This window comes from Pyrus communis, chromosome 16 (genome assembly GCF_963583255.1).
Source record: "Pyrus communis chromosome 16, drPyrComm1.1, whole genome shotgun sequence".
In the NCBI taxonomy this organism is placed as follows: domain Eukaryota; kingdom Viridiplantae; phylum Streptophyta; class Magnoliopsida; order Rosales; family Rosaceae; genus Pyrus; species Pyrus communis.
The window spans coordinates 15,041,421-15,058,196 of NC_084818.1; the positions used below are offsets into that span (position 1 = coordinate 15,041,421).

The 16,776-nt window shown below is 40.8% G+C and overlaps 2 protein-coding genes across 2 annotated transcripts; one reads left to right on the top strand and one right to left on the bottom strand.

Moving 5' to 3' along the window:
* The first annotated feature begins 7,299 nt into the window (after positions 1–7,299).
* Positions 7,300–8,041, top strand: LOC137719538 (uncharacterized). The gene has a single exon (XM_068458577.1). The coding sequence runs from the start codon at positions 7,394–7,396 to the stop codon at positions 8,012–8,014; it is 621 nt and encodes a 206-aa protein (XP_068314678.1). The 5' UTR covers positions 7,300–7,393; the 3' UTR covers positions 8,015–8,041.
* A 427-nt stretch (positions 8,042–8,468) lies between these two features.
* On the bottom strand, positions 8,469–14,948 carry LOC137720515 (ATP-dependent RNA helicase DEAH11, chloroplastic-like). The gene is made up of 3 exons (XM_068459594.1): positions 13,911–14,948; positions 10,376–13,496; positions 8,469–9,916 (listed from the first exon to the last, which is right to left on the bottom strand). Exons 1-3 carry the CDS (start codon positions 14,739–14,741, stop codon positions 8,703–8,705), a joined length of 5,166 nt encoding a protein of 1,721 aa, XP_068315695.1. The 5' UTR covers positions 14,742–14,948; the 3' UTR covers positions 8,469–8,702.
* Between the last annotated feature and the right edge of the window lie 1,828 nt (positions 14,949–16,776).

Sequence of the window (16,776 nt, forward strand, 5' to 3'; positions counted from 1 at the left end):
CCCTTAAAGCCTTCATGGCAGGTCTACGTGATTGTTTCTTCAAGTACATAATCAATGCCAACACTTGGAAGACTTACTCTGGGGTGATGGCACATGCTTACAACCACGCCTCCACCAAAGCAAGGACATACCAAGGGAGCCCCTATATGGTTAACCCCTATCAACAAGTGGGAAGTGGAAGTCAAGTTCTACCAAGTGAGGAGATCTTGGCCATTCAGACACACATTGCATCATCTCTTACCTCATTTAGCTACTCGCTAAGTCACCAAACGTATTTGTCTCTTGGTAAGAGGAAGAATTTTTACTCTCAGCAAGCTTATTACAACAAGAGGGATAAAAGTTCGTATCAAGACAACCATAGGTGAACGTACCGTTGACTATTATGACTATGGGGCCAAGCCTCATTTTTTCAAAGAAGAGGACTGGGTACTAAAGGAAATGCTATTATAAGAAGGCATACACATTACAAATGTTTTGACTCTCAACCACTTGAGATCTTTTGTCACACAGGCCGAATTCGGCAAATATTTAAAGAAGAGGGAATTCAGACAACTTATTCTCTGAGTCTTTTGCATTCCTAGCACTAGAACACTTGGTCTACGCTGACCTACCCCTATACTCCAACTCAGAGCTTCAACATGCGTACTTTGACACAAAGTATGTGATACTAAGTGTTACAACCAACATGGTTCACATATCGAAAGCATGGATCCCTTCATGCATAACAAAACATTCATAAGCATCACTCATGTCAATAAACATGAACATCATACATTCCAACACATTCATACATAAACATCATACATTCCAACACATCCATACATAAGCCAATTGTGCTTCGAAAGGGTTCAACATACTTTGTGTCATTCGACACTTGCTATAATGTGCCTCGACACCTCGCCCTTATTCTCACCAACCAAGTGATGAAATGTACAACCTATACTCTCCTTCATGCCACCAACCAGGTGATAAAATGTACAACCTGTACTCTAATATCCTTTGGCAACTTGCCACTCATGCCACCAACCAGGTGAAGAAGGAACTTATTTTCATGCCACCAAACAGGTGATGAAATGTACAACTCGTACTCTCCTTCATGCCACCAACCAGGTGATGAAATGCACAACCCATACTCTAATATCATTTGGCAACTTGCCACTCATGCCACCGACCAAGTGAAGAAGGAACTCATCTTCGTGCCACCAACCAGGTGATGAAATGTACAACCCGTACTCTAACATCATTTGGCAACTTGCTACTCATGCCACCAACCAAGTGAAGAAGGAACTCATCTTCGTGCCACCAACCAGGTGGTGAAATGTGATGAAAGGTGATAAAGGAACTCACATTCGTACCACTAACCAAGTGATGAAAACAACTCACCATTCATTCTACCAACCAGAAGACGAGTGGTACAACTTGTACATATGAACGCCTAGCATTCATAAATAATCAAAAACCCTCAAGCTTTACAACTCAACTAGGGGAGCACTTATGCCTAACAAGAGTTATAGTCACCAACAAAGTCTTATTGCAAGCCAACAACGGCTTCAGTGCATGGTATACGAAGATCAAGCTCTTCAGCCCTCTTACATCTGCTTTACACATTTCTCATCTGTAACAATGCAAACACTACAACTCGTAGAAAGCTTCACACACTCTTGATCAAGACTGTTCGAAGCAAATTCAATTTATATGGTTCATCCAAACCTTCGACTATTACAAGGTATGGCTTGCATCACAATCTCTTGCTCAACAATGTGGAAGCAAAATTTGTATATGATGTCTCTCTTCCAAAAAATTTGTATATGTTGTGTTTCCCACATTTTCAAATTTCTAATTCCCCCCCACCCCCCCAAAAAAAAAAAAAAAAAAAAACCAGAGGAAATTGGGAAATTCAACAACTTCAACAAATAGAGGGTAACTACAATTCTCAAAAGCTTCACACACTCTTGATCAAGATAGTGTGAAGCAAAATCAATTTATGGTGCCGAACAAAGCTTCAACACAAAAGCTTCACCTACAAAGTTTCAACATCAAACAAAGTTTTAACAACAAAGCTTCATCAATGGAGAGCAACTACAATTTTCAAAAGCTTCACACACTCTTGATCAAGATAGTGTGAAGCAAAATCAATTTATGGTGCCCAACAAAGCTTCAACACAAAAGCTTCACCTACAAAGTTTCAACACAAGAGCTTCACTTACAAAGCTTCAATACAAAAGCTTCACCTACAAAGCTTCAACACAAAAGCTTCACCTACAAAGCCTCAACACAAAAGCTTCACCTACAAAGCTTCAACACAAAAGCTTCAACTACAAAGCCTCAACACAAAAGCTTCACCTACAAGCTTCAACACAAAAGCTTCACCACCAAAGCTTCACCCGCAAAGCTTCAATACAAAAGTTTCAACACAAAAGCTTCACCCATTAAAAAAAAAAAAAAAAAAAAAAAAAGGAAAGAAAGAAAGAAATGAGCCTAGGCCTCCCTTCTTTGGGCCTAACAACTTTCATACCAAATATATATATGAAGGAGGAATTTTGGGCAACCACTTAGAACGGAAAATGGTGAAGTTTTGTTTGGAAAATTGCCTACTAGCAAGACACCTCCCTCGTCAACTCTCTCGACCGGAGACTTGGGGGACTCCTACCATATACCACTACACCTTGGTACTCAGAAATTTCGCGACTACTCAGTGCCTTAGATTTTTCAAGTCCCCAACCGAGAAGTTTTCCTCACTCAAGAAATTAAGGGAGCATTACTTCAACCTACAGGGTCCACCCACAAAGTTTCAACATGCAAACTTCAACAAAATAAAAAATCCAGGCTCGGTATCATTGCTCTAATTGAAGAGATCGAGAAGCCTTAACAGCCATTTGCCAACACCGTTGTCGAAGAACAAAGCCTCGCCATACCACATCTACTACTTTGTCAAACAGCAAAAGTATCCCATATCATCAGGATCGAACATACCCCAGGTTTGACGGACTTGTTTTGACCCTCAAATTCTAGAGTCGGCTCGCTCCTTTGGAGGAAACTAGAAAACCCTCCAGCCCAGTTCAAGAATACACCTGTGGAAAATCAAGTACAACAAAGCACGTGCCGATTCGTCCGTCTTCTCCAAAAACAAGAATACCTTATATCATCTCTTCTCCCTGTTTCTTCTCTTTATCCTTGTTGCTGAATGAGAGATAGGGAGAATGAATACAATCAACCAGAACCCAAGATCAACCTACCGATCTGAGATTGATTGATTGGAACCCTGATTGCTTTCCTTGCCTGTCACTTCCTTCGGCAGATCTCCTCGCTTAGAGACTTGGGGGACTCCTACTATATGGTTTGTATCGCACTTGACCAAACCTGAAACTACAAGTAAGCTTCAAATGAAAATGATACATTACCTTGTGCATCAACGCCAACTAAAGATACCACTCCTGGATGAAGGAAAAGTACTTCCAAGAGAAGATGCCACATCTACTTACAGGATAAAGAAGGCAAGTGAAGGCGACACCACACTTCGGTACTTGGAAGTTTCGTGATTACTCAATGGCTTGGATCTTGCAAGTCCCCAACCGAGGAGCTTCCCTCACTCGGGAACTTAGGGGAGCACTGTTTGTACCATACTTGACCAATCCCGAAACTACTAAGCACCGGTCAACAGCATACCGTCAAGGACCCACAAGACTTTTCCTCCAACCAGGAGGCCAATCACAACACGACACATGTCGGTATCAGAAGCCAATCACAGCGCGACACGTGTCGATATCAGAGGCTAATCACAACACGACATGTGTCAATGTCAGAACAAAGCTAGAAACTCTCTTCTATAAAAGGGGATCATTCTCCCAAAATAATCCCTAATGTCATTTGTACTAAACTATTCACTAGAACTCACGAAAAGAGAGCTTGAACCTATGTATTTGTGTAAACCCTTCACAACTAATGAGAACTCCTCTACTCCGTGGCCGTAGCCAATCTGGGTGAACCACGTACATCTTGTGTTGTTTGCTTCCCTGTCTCTATTCATTTACATACTTATCCACACTAATGACCAGAGCAACCTAGCGAAGGTCACAAGCTTGATATTTTCTGTTGTACCAAAGTCCTCGCCGATTTTGCACATCAACATAGTTGTTGAACACATCATAAAGGCAAGTATGTCACATGTCATTTGAACTCTAACGAAATTTATCACGTTAAATTTTTTAGTTTATAAACATGCTTGGTTCTTACATATATGCATAGATGTGCGAAGGATATTTATGTAGCTATCCAAAGTTCATGCATTTTCTATATGCATCATGTAATAAATGGCAATGGTAGATGGAAACTCTTGAGACACACAGATTCCTAAGTAGGGATGGGCAACCGTTAAGACGGACCGATAACCGCGGTTATTTACCCGTAACCATTTATATTCATACTCGTATAACCGTTTACCTGTTGGGTAATTGCATAAATGGTTATCCTTATACTCATAACTATTTATAAACGGTTAACCATACTTATAAATGTGTACCCATTTAACCATAACCGTTTACCCATTTAACCATAACCATTTACCCGTTTTTGAACCCATTTATCCTTTGTTTACCCATTTACCCCTTTTTTCACCCGTCTACATGTTTTTGTTTTTTTTAAACAACTTGAAAATTACAAAAGAAAAATTTGTCATAATTTTCATTTTCTGACAATTAAACACTGTTATAGGTACATTTAGCATGCATTTTCCTATTTTAATCATTTAAGTCCTCATACAATTCCAATAATTGAAATAACAACATTTTTCTGCTACACCCAAGCAAGTCTTTAATTATAATCCATATGATTACAAAGTAAAGCTTCTAAAAACAAAAAGTTATCATTATCTCGAATACTAGATGATTCAAAGCTCCAAAATATTTCGATGAATACCCATTATAACTACCACCTCCAGGCTTTGGAAGATCAGTTAGGACTCCCTTATAAGCATTTTCAGAAGTTGAAACATGATTCGTAAACACACAATAACCATTTCATTCCCCGTTCCTAATAGCATCAATGGCAACTGAAACATGATTTAAGAAAACCATTTCATTTCATTAGTCCAAACACACAATAATCATGTGAGCATCGATTATTTTGTAAATGGATACCTATTATAACTGCAGAAAATTCAAAGCTCCAAAATAAATGGGTAAATGGATATCCTTTATATTAAATTAAATGGGTAAATGGATACCCGTTGTAACCACAGGTAATACCCATAACTGATGGATACCGGTTATAACCGTGAGTAATACTCATAACCACCCCATTTAACTTTCATGGATAAATGATTATACCCATAACTGTTTGTTCATCTAAACGGTTACCTATAACCGTAACCGTGGATTTTAAATAGATGGGTAACCGCGATTCTAAATCCATGAGTATTTTGTCCATCCCTATTCCTAAGTCACGATATGCATGAGTAATATGTAAATATCAAAATTATCACTTGACATGGTATAAGTGTGAAACCGGGAGTTTATAAAATATGCATTTGACTTTCTAATTGATTTAAGGAATAGAAAAGCAATATACAAAAAATAGCATGGGTTAAAAGAGTGCTTATCTTCCGTACGGAGCTAAGCTCAAGGGAGTTGTTGGTAGCAGTGATATGGATGTTATGGCTGCATGAGAGGTGGCCTGCATGACAACTTTGACAATGGCATGGTGGCTTGAGTTCGAGTTTGCCATCGTTGTGGTTGTTCCTCCTTCTCTTTCTGACGCCTCTGTGCTTAACTATGACAAATTAGCAGAGTTTGCTTGGCTTTGATAATTGATGGTAGTTGAGCACGACATTTTGCTTGTAGGCTAGTACATGAGTTGTTTGTGGATTCCTTTCCGGCATACGTATGCACCATTATGCTCAACAGTGACGTTCCCCAACCACCCCGCCCCCCCCCCCCCCCCCCCCCCCCCAAAAAAAAAACATCTTTATACTCAATATGGTTCGGCGATTTAGTGGTGCATGCTAATAAAAAGTTATTATGCTAGCACGGGCATTATAAATTGTAGGTACCAAGTAATCTTGCTCATTCAAATTGGATGGTGGAACGTAGTAGGCAGAGGCTCTAGTAGAGCTGGCCTGGACTCTAGCGATGTCACGGGAATATTGAGCATGGACAATGGCATGGTGGTGTCAATGTCTCGAAAAGAAACCTGAATCATGTGAACAAAAAATGATAAGGGAACCGAGGATGATAATGTCCTTGGATCTTGCTGTGGAAAAGCGAACTGGGCATTATGAAATTTTTTTTTCTTTACCGGCATAGAGCCCCCGAGTTGCTGAATTCATTTTGCTTGAGGGTAGACATCTGAAGTATAAACCCATAGAAAAGGGTAGGTAATCTTTATGCATAGTTATTTTGAAAGAAAATATAGGTAAAATAAAATTTGAGAGAAAAATCTTATCTTTCAATTCTTTTTGGCAGCTTGTGCATCAAAAGTCTGTTAAGGTAGGGAGCCCCTAAGTTGCTGGACTTTCCAGTTTGTCATTGACTTGGTGCTTTCCATCACAACAACACAACGCATATTTGTCTTTCCTAAGCACTCGACAAGCCCCCTTAAGTGGCTTGAGCTCATTTAAACATGTCGTCTGCTTTGCGTGACTCGAATTAATGTATTAATATTATAATACAGCTTAGCACGAAAAATATACATGAGTTGTATGAGATGGACGTCTAATAGACTATTATTTTATTGACATGGCATGATCGTAAATATGCATGCTCTTCATTTCGTACTTTATGCATAGATTTAAGCTCGGTTTGTGACACTTGCACAACGATTGGGATTTTAAGTGACGTTTTTAGGCCCTAACATATCCAAAATATTTGTAGTAGTAAAACTGCTATCATTTCATTTTAAAAAGACCAGGCATTCTGTAGAGACAATTTTTATCTTGTAAAAAGCAGGCTAAAAGTCTTCGATATGTTAGTTAAAAGGTTAATTACAAGCGTTGCGATATTGGTGCATTGAATTTTTCATAATCCCCTTTTATATTGAGTAGTTAAGATAAAATTATAGTTGCAAAGTGATTGTCTAGGTGGGGGAATCTCTCTCCCCACCACCAAATTGTATAATGTATTGTTTGTGTGTAAAGCTAATCAAACAAGCAAAGCAATGACCAACAATTACGTTCGTATTCAATCCTCGTAGCTTTTGTTTTGCCAAATCCTAATTCCTAACACCCCATTTCTTGCGGGCACACTACTCCCTCTCTCTCTCTCTCTCTCCCCCTCCCCCTCCTTGTGTTTCCCAACCACCCCACCACCACACCCACCAAATTTCCAATTTTCTTTCTGTTTACATTTTCAATCCTCAACAAATTAAGCAGTTTTCAATTTCTGATCAATCACACACATCAATGGCTGGGTGGATATCTAATAACACAAAGTTGAATCCTAAAGCTGTTGACGGGAACGAAATGTTTCTGGGTCTAACTGCTGTTTCTCACAAGACTGCTGGCTTACACCTCATACAGAACTGCGATCTTCCTCCACCCTCGAAACTCTTTACGGGTTCGGGTCAAACTGTTGTGTCATCCATGAAAAGGGTTTGCAGCGTGAACTCGGATCGCCATAATGATGATCACACGGATGATCAGTGTGACACGGATGGTAACCAAATTGACGGCGAGAATGAGAAACTGGAGCTGCTGAAGGCGTTGAGGCTGTCGCAGACGAGGGCAAGAGAGGCGGAGAACAAGTCTGAGAGGTTGGAGAAGGAAAAAGACCATCTCTCTAATGCCTTGCTTGCGAAGGCTAAAGAGTTGTTTGCTTACAAGCAATGGGTGAGGTTGCTTGAGCTTCAAGTTTCAAGGTTGCAGTCACATTGGGCGGAGGAAGAGAATATTCAGGCGAGTTGTGGTTGTGGCAGATCAAAAGGAGACGATGATGGGGATGGCATCACTTGGGTTGTAGCTTTGGCGCTTTGTTTCGGCATCACCGGCGTAGGATTCGCATTCGGATGCAGATTCTTGTACTGAAATTTCATTTTCGTACTGGAAAATATATAGGTGTATATATATATATGAACAAGCACCTTGTAAACTGAAAACACAGGTCTATTTCGAACGAGATTCTTTGGGATAATATGTTTCTGATTTAGTGGTGCCATTGAGTATAGGACCCACTTTGCACTCCTCCATGGTCCCAAGGGCAGTTGCCGAATACGCGAATGGAGCAACACCTAACCATTGATGCAATGTCGACCTACATAGATCAATGGTCAAGAGCTGTACACTCGCGCTTGAGCGACTTACCCTAGCACAGTTCAAAATTACTAAATAAAAGAGCTTATTAGAGTTTCCGATCCGTTTCCAGGTCATGGTTAAAATCAAGCACAAAATTGGATCAATGATCTCATCAGAGCTCCTCATTTCTTAATTATCCAGACTGGATGAGAACACCGAAAAGCTTGGCTAGAATTCACTCAGCTGGTTAAAGGAACTTACAGAGAAAAAGCGCTTTACAGTTTACACAGAGAAAAGCCCTTTACAGTTTACACAGAGAAAAGCCCTACCAGCTGTACATGTCTCGGCAACGCTGTGCTGGGAAGAAGCTATAAATAGAAAAGACGCTACTACTTGCTATACTCTGTCTATGTTACCTATTTCATATCATGCAACAATAATATAAGCCAACTGATAAGTAAACATCATGAGCGCTTCATATTCAAATGATGGCCAGGTGAATAGTCCTCAAATGGGTATAGCATTCGTCGCTCGTTCCAAAATACTCCAAACAGACCCAACAAATATGCTTCCCACACCGACATTCTATATGGTTGCACCCATCTATCTTCTCAATTGTATACCTGCAAACCGGGCAGCTCTTCACATGTTCTTTTCCTTTGCACCACTTCTTCAACGATGAATCTGGGTCTTCCTTGAACTCTCGGTACTGCTCACATGAGAGGTATGGATGATGTTCTAAATGGCACCTAGTACATGTCTCGGCATAACATGCACCACAAACAAATGGTTCACCGTCTGTTCCCGGAGCAGCTACCTGATACACAGAAGAGCAGTCGGGAGACGGGCAAAACCTGTAGATGCCCCCACTTGACGCAACAAATGCCCCCAATGAAGATCTAAATAGCTCCTCCAGCTTCTCACTTGGTAATAGAGATTTCAGATCACTGAACAAAATAAGAGACCTGCAACCCATGTGTGCACAAAACATTGGGAAACTATCTTGGTTTTTAATTGCTGACTCACACTGCTCCACTAAACACGAGCGGCAAAATAAATGACTGCAGTCCTCAAGCCGGTATTCATCTTCAATCTCACACATACATATGGGGCAATCAACATCAGTCTTAAACCTCTGAGTTGAACTACCTGACATCTGTACAATCTCGTAGATACTCTCTTCTACTTTCTGCTTCACATCCTTGCTTCCATGGATGGAAATTACTTGACGGCGAACATTTAGACTAAAATCAGCCCCTGGGACCTTCTCTTTGAGCCCCCGGAGGTCTGGCCCAAACCTGTTAACAACCTCTTTCATTAACTCAGGAGGCAAGGCATTACCTTGAAGCCGGACCTCAAGCAGCTTATTGTCGTGGAGGGTTAAAAGGGCGTCAACCAATTTCTTCTCGACCACACCAACTTGGCCTGAAGAACCAAAGACCTGTACACTGAGGCTACGTCTGTCAAAAAGAATATAAGTTCCCGTCTCTCGCTGGAGTGCATGCATTAGACTGATGCCATCTCTGGAGAAAAGAATCTGTAAAACTGCTGGCGTAAGGCTGGCGTGGTCGATAGTCTTCCCTTTCACAAGCTCCTCCACACGTCTTCTCAGGTCTGCAACAATTTTTGTAGCATTGGCAGATATCTTCACTCGGTAGGAACCATTAGAATTTCTATCCAAATTGCATTCTACACCTGTAAACAACACAAAAATAAAAGATGGTCAAACACCCACCTATGTCTAAGAAAACAGACCTATTGTGCTTAGTTTTAGCCATCGGTAGTATAAAACGAGTGACCAAAATAACAATATAATTGACAAGATATAGCTGAAGAGTGCATTAGATTGTAAATATTCCCATATAATTATGAAAATTAATATGCTTTAAGAAGAATGACAAGACTCAGTCAGTGCAAGAACCAAGTTCTCCAGAATGGTTTTTATCATAATGCAGCAGTTACATTTTGTTTCCAGGATATTCAAAAAACAGCCAAAAATATAACTACAAAAATCCCAACAAGACGTGAAGGATAAATTAAAATGAAAAAAAAAAGGGTGTGACACTAAACTAGTAGAAGAAAATGCCAATATACTTGCAACCACAGATAAATATAAGATCAAAAGAATACATAAGCTTGGATAAGAAACGGTACCATTTAGATGCATAAAACTTGAGAGTAAACCATCCAGCTGCTTCTTGATCACAAGATAGACAGGGGCAGGACAGGATAGAGAGCTATGAAATAACTGTTGGCACTTCATCTTTTGCCATGGAAGGAACCCAGGCAGTACTTTCCCTTCTAATTCTTCTAAAGCTCTCGCCGCTTCCAAGTGTAATCTTCCGTCAAAAGTAATCAAAGCTCTCATGAAAACATTCTTTGGTTCAGGCTCGAAAACCTGAACACTGCAGCTATTGTGGGAATACCTCTTAGGCATAAAGGGTGATATTTCTTTTAAGAGTGCTCCTTCACAAGAACTACATGACGGATTTCCTACAGCATCTCCTCTCAGCAGGAAAAAATCAAGGATTCGCCTACTTGTAGCAGTCCTCAACACATTTAAAATTTCAGCCTCAGAAAGATCTTTGCTTAGTCCATATATCATGATAGCATCTGTGTCCCTTTTGCTAATCTCACAGCGAATTACTTTTCCTCCAACTTCAAGGTTAGAAAAGTCATCAATCATGGGATGGGTGTCATTCATGTGGCATTTAACAATTGCAAACCCCTTGCTTAGCCTGCGAGGCCAATAAACCTTAGCTCTAACAGCGGGGAATGAAAACATTTTATGATCACCACCTACCTGCGAAGGAATAACCTTCAGTATGGAGCCATTAAATTCAGAATCGTTTAGCTCAGCTGCTTTTTGAGCCGCTTCAGGAGTTTGAAATGTTACCCTCACCCCCTTTCCTTTGTCAAAATTTTCCTGCCCAGTGTTGGTGAACTTGTGAATAGCACATATACTGCCAGAGATAGACTTTTCAAGCTCACTAAGTAACTCCTTATCATCTTCAGAGTCCAGCTTTGAATGAAATACATCAAAAGTCAAACACCTTTTTTGAAGCTCCAGATGTTTGATCTCAGCACCAGCTCCAAACAATGCTACAGGAGGCAACACGCCTGAACTGTGATATAAGCATTTCTCCAAGCATTCATTACGCATCCATTTTTGTTCACGCTCCAAGGCATCATTTACAAAGCTTTCAACCCTATCCATGTTATGTGAAGTGGCAAACAACATAATCTCATTCTGACAGTAATCGACTTTGATGTTGATAAGTTCATCCCCGCAAATTGTCCTAATACGTGACACGAGATGAAGCAGATAACTGTTGCCCTTCCCACAAAATCTTTTAAGGACAGTAATGCCAAAACCAGTCAACATTTTCAGCTCAAGCTTTCGACTTTCCATCTTAGATACATCAAACAAAGGAGGAGGATAAAGCGTAGACAGAGAGTTGAAATCAAAGGAGGTGACGCACACCAAATACTGATTAGAAACTGACAGAATTTCACCAAAAACTACCCAACTAGGTTTCTCCCCGAATACTAGCAATGAACACGAAGGATGCAGTCTAACATGCTGCCCATTTAATGCCACTTCATAACCAAGTTGATCATAACCTGAGAACATTGCAACATTATCTGCAAGGGAAGATAGTATAACCTTTTTCAAATGTTTATCACAACCAGTTGATTCATGTGGATCCCAACGCCAGGTACCAGAAATTATCATGTTGAGTTCATGTTTAAGGCAAGATTCCAATTCCATCACCGTGTCTTGGCATCTCCTCATAGTTTTTGCATTGATGCTGTTTTCCCAGCACCATGTGTTTCTCTTGTCTCGAGACAAGGAATCCCATTCCTTGTACACAGAGAGAAGGGTAAAGAGGTCACCATCACGATGACAAAATTTCACCTTAATGCAGTCTGATCTAATCTTTTCTTCGTCATTACCAACTCTACAAAATATGCTACTGGAATTTGCCATCACGGCTGCAAGAACAAGACCCTCGATACGCAAGTTAAGGTCACAACAACCAAGAATTAATTTACCAAGCCGAGGTTCAACACCCAACTTAACCAAGCACCGACCTTCCTGAGTTAACTCAAAAACATCATCCTTGTGCATAACAGCTCCCAACTGAACAAGGTTCCTGATAGCCAAGTCAATAGCTTCAGAAGAAGGTGCATCGATAAATTTAAAGTCTTGTAAATTCTTGACGCCTAAAGCCAGAATCCTCAGAACTGCAACACCAAGATGAACTCTGCGGATCTCAGGTTCCTGACAAGGAGGCATAGCCTCAAAGTCATATTCTGAGTAAAGTCTATAACATACTCCTGGTTCAGTTCTTCCAGCACGGCCACTTCTTTGATTAGCAGAACTCTGGCTGATCATACAAACTCTGAGAACATTCATGCCACTTCCCGGTTCAAATTTGCTTTCTTTAGCCATACCAGAATCAATCACATACTTTACCCCAGGAATTGTCAGTGATGTCTCAGCCAGATTAGTGGCGAAAATAATTTTCCTTTTTCCAGGGTAGTTTTTGAAAACATTAAATTGGTCTTCAAAAGAAAGTTTTCCATGCAATGGCAATGCAATTGCACCAGGTGCTATAAACTTCTCACAGCACCATTCTACTTCCAACTGGGAAGTCAAAAAGGCGAGAATTGTCCCCTCTTTCTCTTTCCTGTGTACATCTGCTGCTACCCTCAGCACATCAGAAACATAGGAAGCATCACTAGAAGTTCCTTCGCTGAAACACGGTACATATCTAACATCAACAGGAAAGCTCCTCCCCGTTACAGAAAATATTCCACAACCATAAAAATAGTCGGACACCACATTGGCATCAACTGTTGCTGACATTATAATAAGTCGTAAACTAGACCTTCGACCAAGTAAATCTTTTAAACATGCCAACAGGAGATCAGTATTCAAGCTCCTTTCATGAGCCTCATCAACTATGATACAAGAAATACCTGACATATTCGTATCATTCATGTAGTGCTGCAGTAAACAGTGATCTGTCATAAATGTAACCTTAGAAACCAACCCCTGCCCTGACAAAAATGTTGAATTGCATGATACTGAGTTTCCTCCGTAACACCCACTACTTTCTTCTCTAACTCTTTGCGATAACGACATGGCAGCAATCTTACGAGGCTGAGTGCATACAATGGATTGCTCAGCAGCAATTCCAGAATCAGCAAGATACTGCACCATCTGCGTACTCTTCCCTGAGCCAGTCTCTCCAATCAACACCATGACCTGTGCAGATTGAAGTTAGAAAGATAGACAAAGGGGAAAATCTAAATTCTAAATAGAAACCTATGTAAGATGTCTAAAGCACCTAAATTTGAGCTTAAATAATTAATTATTGCTTAAAACAAACAAATAAACAAATAACCTACAATGCAGAAAAGCATCAATTTTTTGTATTAAAAAAAAAGGCATATTTTTAAACTATTCAGGAATATTTAGTACATGCTTGAGCATTAGTTTTCACAATCATAAAGTTCACTCCCAACAAATGCAATTGAGCCTTTAGGCAAACATGTACCGTTGACAATCAAGAATGTTGAAAATTGAGTAACACTAACAGAGATTACTAATCAAAACCAAAATCAAACATAAAACCGAAGACGGAAAACAACTACACAGCCAAATTTAACCACATTGTACCTGCTGGCTAAGAATTTGCTGAAGAATTTTCTGCCGATAAGCATAAATGGGCAACCCTTCTTCGAGCCTGCTGCATTCCCGAACAATTAAGCTCTGAATTTGACTCCAATCATAATCTTGACTCGAAAATTTGAACACTTTCACGCCTTCTTCACCAGTTTCCTCCGCCCCCTTCTCCTCAAGATAATCAAGCAAGCAATTCATGGCGGACTTGAACTCCCTAATCCGGCTCTCAACCAATTGAATTTCACTCCTGTTCCTCTTCATCGTCTCATTCAACTCGCTGAAACTCCGCAGATTGTTATGCCCACGAAGCAACTTCGAAACTCGCTCGTTGTCGTTGCACAACCAGACCCTCTTCGCTTCCCACTTCTTCACCGCCCCTCCGTCCATCAATTTCTTAATCCGGCCGGCGAACAGGGCTTTCAGCCTCTCCCGGAGCTCGTCGAGATCGGAGGGAACCGAGACGATCCGGTTCAACTTGGGAGTGAGATCATGAACCTGGTCCAGCCGGGACTCCCAAAAATAAACGAGGGCTTCGAGAACGTCGACCCATTGCGTGTAGAACAAGGAGGCGACGATGCGATTGGCGGGAGAAACCTCAACGCCTTCGGGCCTGGACTTGCAGTTAGCGATCACAGCGTCGATTTCATGCTTCCGGAGGCTCCGGTGGTCGGAGAGAAGCTCGACGATGAAGCTTGCGCGGCAGGGACGAAGGCGTTGGTGGTAGAAGTTGTTGGGCGGGTAATTGGGTCGCCGGGGAAGCAAACGGCGGGGAATTTCCGAGGGCTGAGGTTGCCGGAAAGTAGAGCGAGGGTACGACGACCTCATGGCATCGAAAGAACCGGAAAACCCCTAGAGAGAGCAAGAAAGCAGAGAGAGAGTGAGATAGTGAGTGCGGATTTGAAGGAAGAGAGAAGGACAGAAGAAATACAATTTTCAGGGGAAATTGCAAGTGTGAATCCGTGGCGGGCAATGCCTTAATATTAGGGGTAAGAAGGTGTCGACTCACTTGACCGTGGTCTATAATGTAGTCAATTACAATTGGCTCTCTCTCTCTCCTCTCTTTATCTCTCTCTCTCTCTCTCTCTCTCTCTCTCTAACCAACCAAATTCGCTTGCATTTTCAGTAAGTGCTTTTTTTCTTTAATTGCTTTGTTTCGTGCTTGTCAAGATTATGGAAATCTAGGGTTTCTTTTGGGGGTGTGTGGGGGGTGTCATTGGTTTTGTATATCAATAGGAGAAGTGAAAGGTCTTTGTGACTTGGGGGTTAAGTTTGGTGTGTCTCTAGAGATTTCGTTTTGTTCTTTTCTATTTTTAATTTTTGGACTAAGAATCATTATAAATTGGTGGGTGAGGAGGTAACTAGCATGATTGACATGTGTACATCGTTTTCAATATGCTACTAGTACTCATCAATTTATGAGAGGATTCTACACCACTAGGTAGCCGTTCATGCGTTTGTGCATGATGTACACATGAACGGCTATTAAATTACCTTTTTTGATTTCTTCTAACAATCCCTTGTCATTTTTAATCAGTTACTGGTCCAGTCAATTTCTAAGTGGATTTTACATGCACCAATAGGTGTTGTACACATGAGCGGCTATTCAGTACCTTATTCCAATTTTTTTTTTTTTTTTTTTTTTTTGAAACAAGGATTCATTACCAAGCCAAAAGGCCAACCAAGAACAAAGAAAGCCAGAAAAGGCTAACAAACATGGAAAAACCATCAAACAACATGAGACTCAGGATTACATATAGACGCTACCACATATGGCGAACACGTCGTCCCAAAAAAACAACAGCCTATACTTAATACTTGAAGGACAAGGCATGCCATCCTTGTTCAAAATTCTAACAAAGGAAGATGGGGACCTGTCGACCCAAACAAAGTTGCACATCTCTGGAGTATAACTCTTCGCAATGAAGTTCGCCGCAATATTTGTTGGTCTTGAAATTCAAGACCAGGAGAAAGCTTGCAAAGTCTTCCCAACCACACTAATACGATTACAGATAGGAAAGATTTCCCAAGCACATCTCAAAGAACAGTTGTTCAAGCATGATATAACCTGTTTCGAATCCAATTTGACCACTACTCGAGGGACAGTGGCAGAGCCAGGAATTTACAACAATGGGGTCAAAAATAGCTTTAAAAATTTTATCATACTAATAGACGAAGCTACGTGAGGGCAAGGAAATTTCTAGTTTTCTGGCCTTTAGGGTTTCCCTGCTCTAGCACAGAGCAAGCTGCGTACAGGTTCTCATTTTTTTTTTCTTAAAGAAAAATATTAGGCTTGGCCAATGAAATGAGAAATGAAGATCTGCATTTTGCAACTTTTGGAAATGGAGTTCTAGTTCTAAGTCTAACGAAGAAGATGAGGGAGGAAGAAGAGATACTCTTTCTCTTTCTCCTATCCCACCCACGTGCCCTTTCAAAATTGCCCCAATTTGTTTTTTTTTTTTTTTTAGCCATTGACCAATCAATGTGCGCCACGTAACTAGAATTGTCGACATACAACTTCTATTCTCTCAACTGCAGAACCAAAAGGCATAATAAATGCCTTAATATATTTTGGATGCTGCCAAAACAATGTCTTTTCCCATTTTTTCTCTTATTTGCACCGAAAAGGAAAAGAGCAGTCTAAACTTATTGGGGTCAAGGAATCCCAATGCACCCACCTTGGCTCCGCTAGTGCCGAGGGATATTCAAACTCTTCGCCAGATTGTACCCATCCAAGACCGCCAAGGATTCAGCCAAGGACGCGCTAGATGCTGAAACCTCAACCCTTTTGACCACGATACATCTGGACCCCGAGTCACGAACCACCATAACCACTCTAACCCACATTGAACATACACCATGC

Coding starts and splice junctions, on each gene's coding strand:
- LOC137719538 (XM_068458577.1), top strand. CDS start 7,394: ATGGCTGGGTGGATATCTAATAACACAAAGTTGAATCCTAAAGCTGTT.
- LOC137720515 (XM_068459594.1), bottom strand. CDS start 14,741: ATGAGGTCGTCGTACCCTCGCTCTACTTTCCGGCAACCTCAGCCCTCG. Junction 13,497..13,910: donor AGCAAATTCTTAGCCAGCAG/GTACAATGTGGT, acceptor CAATCTGCACAG/GTCATGGTGTTGATTGGAGA. Junction 9,917..10,375: donor AAGTTTTATGCATCTAAATG/GTACCGTTTCTT, acceptor TGTTGTTTACAG/GTGTAGAATGCAATTTGGAT.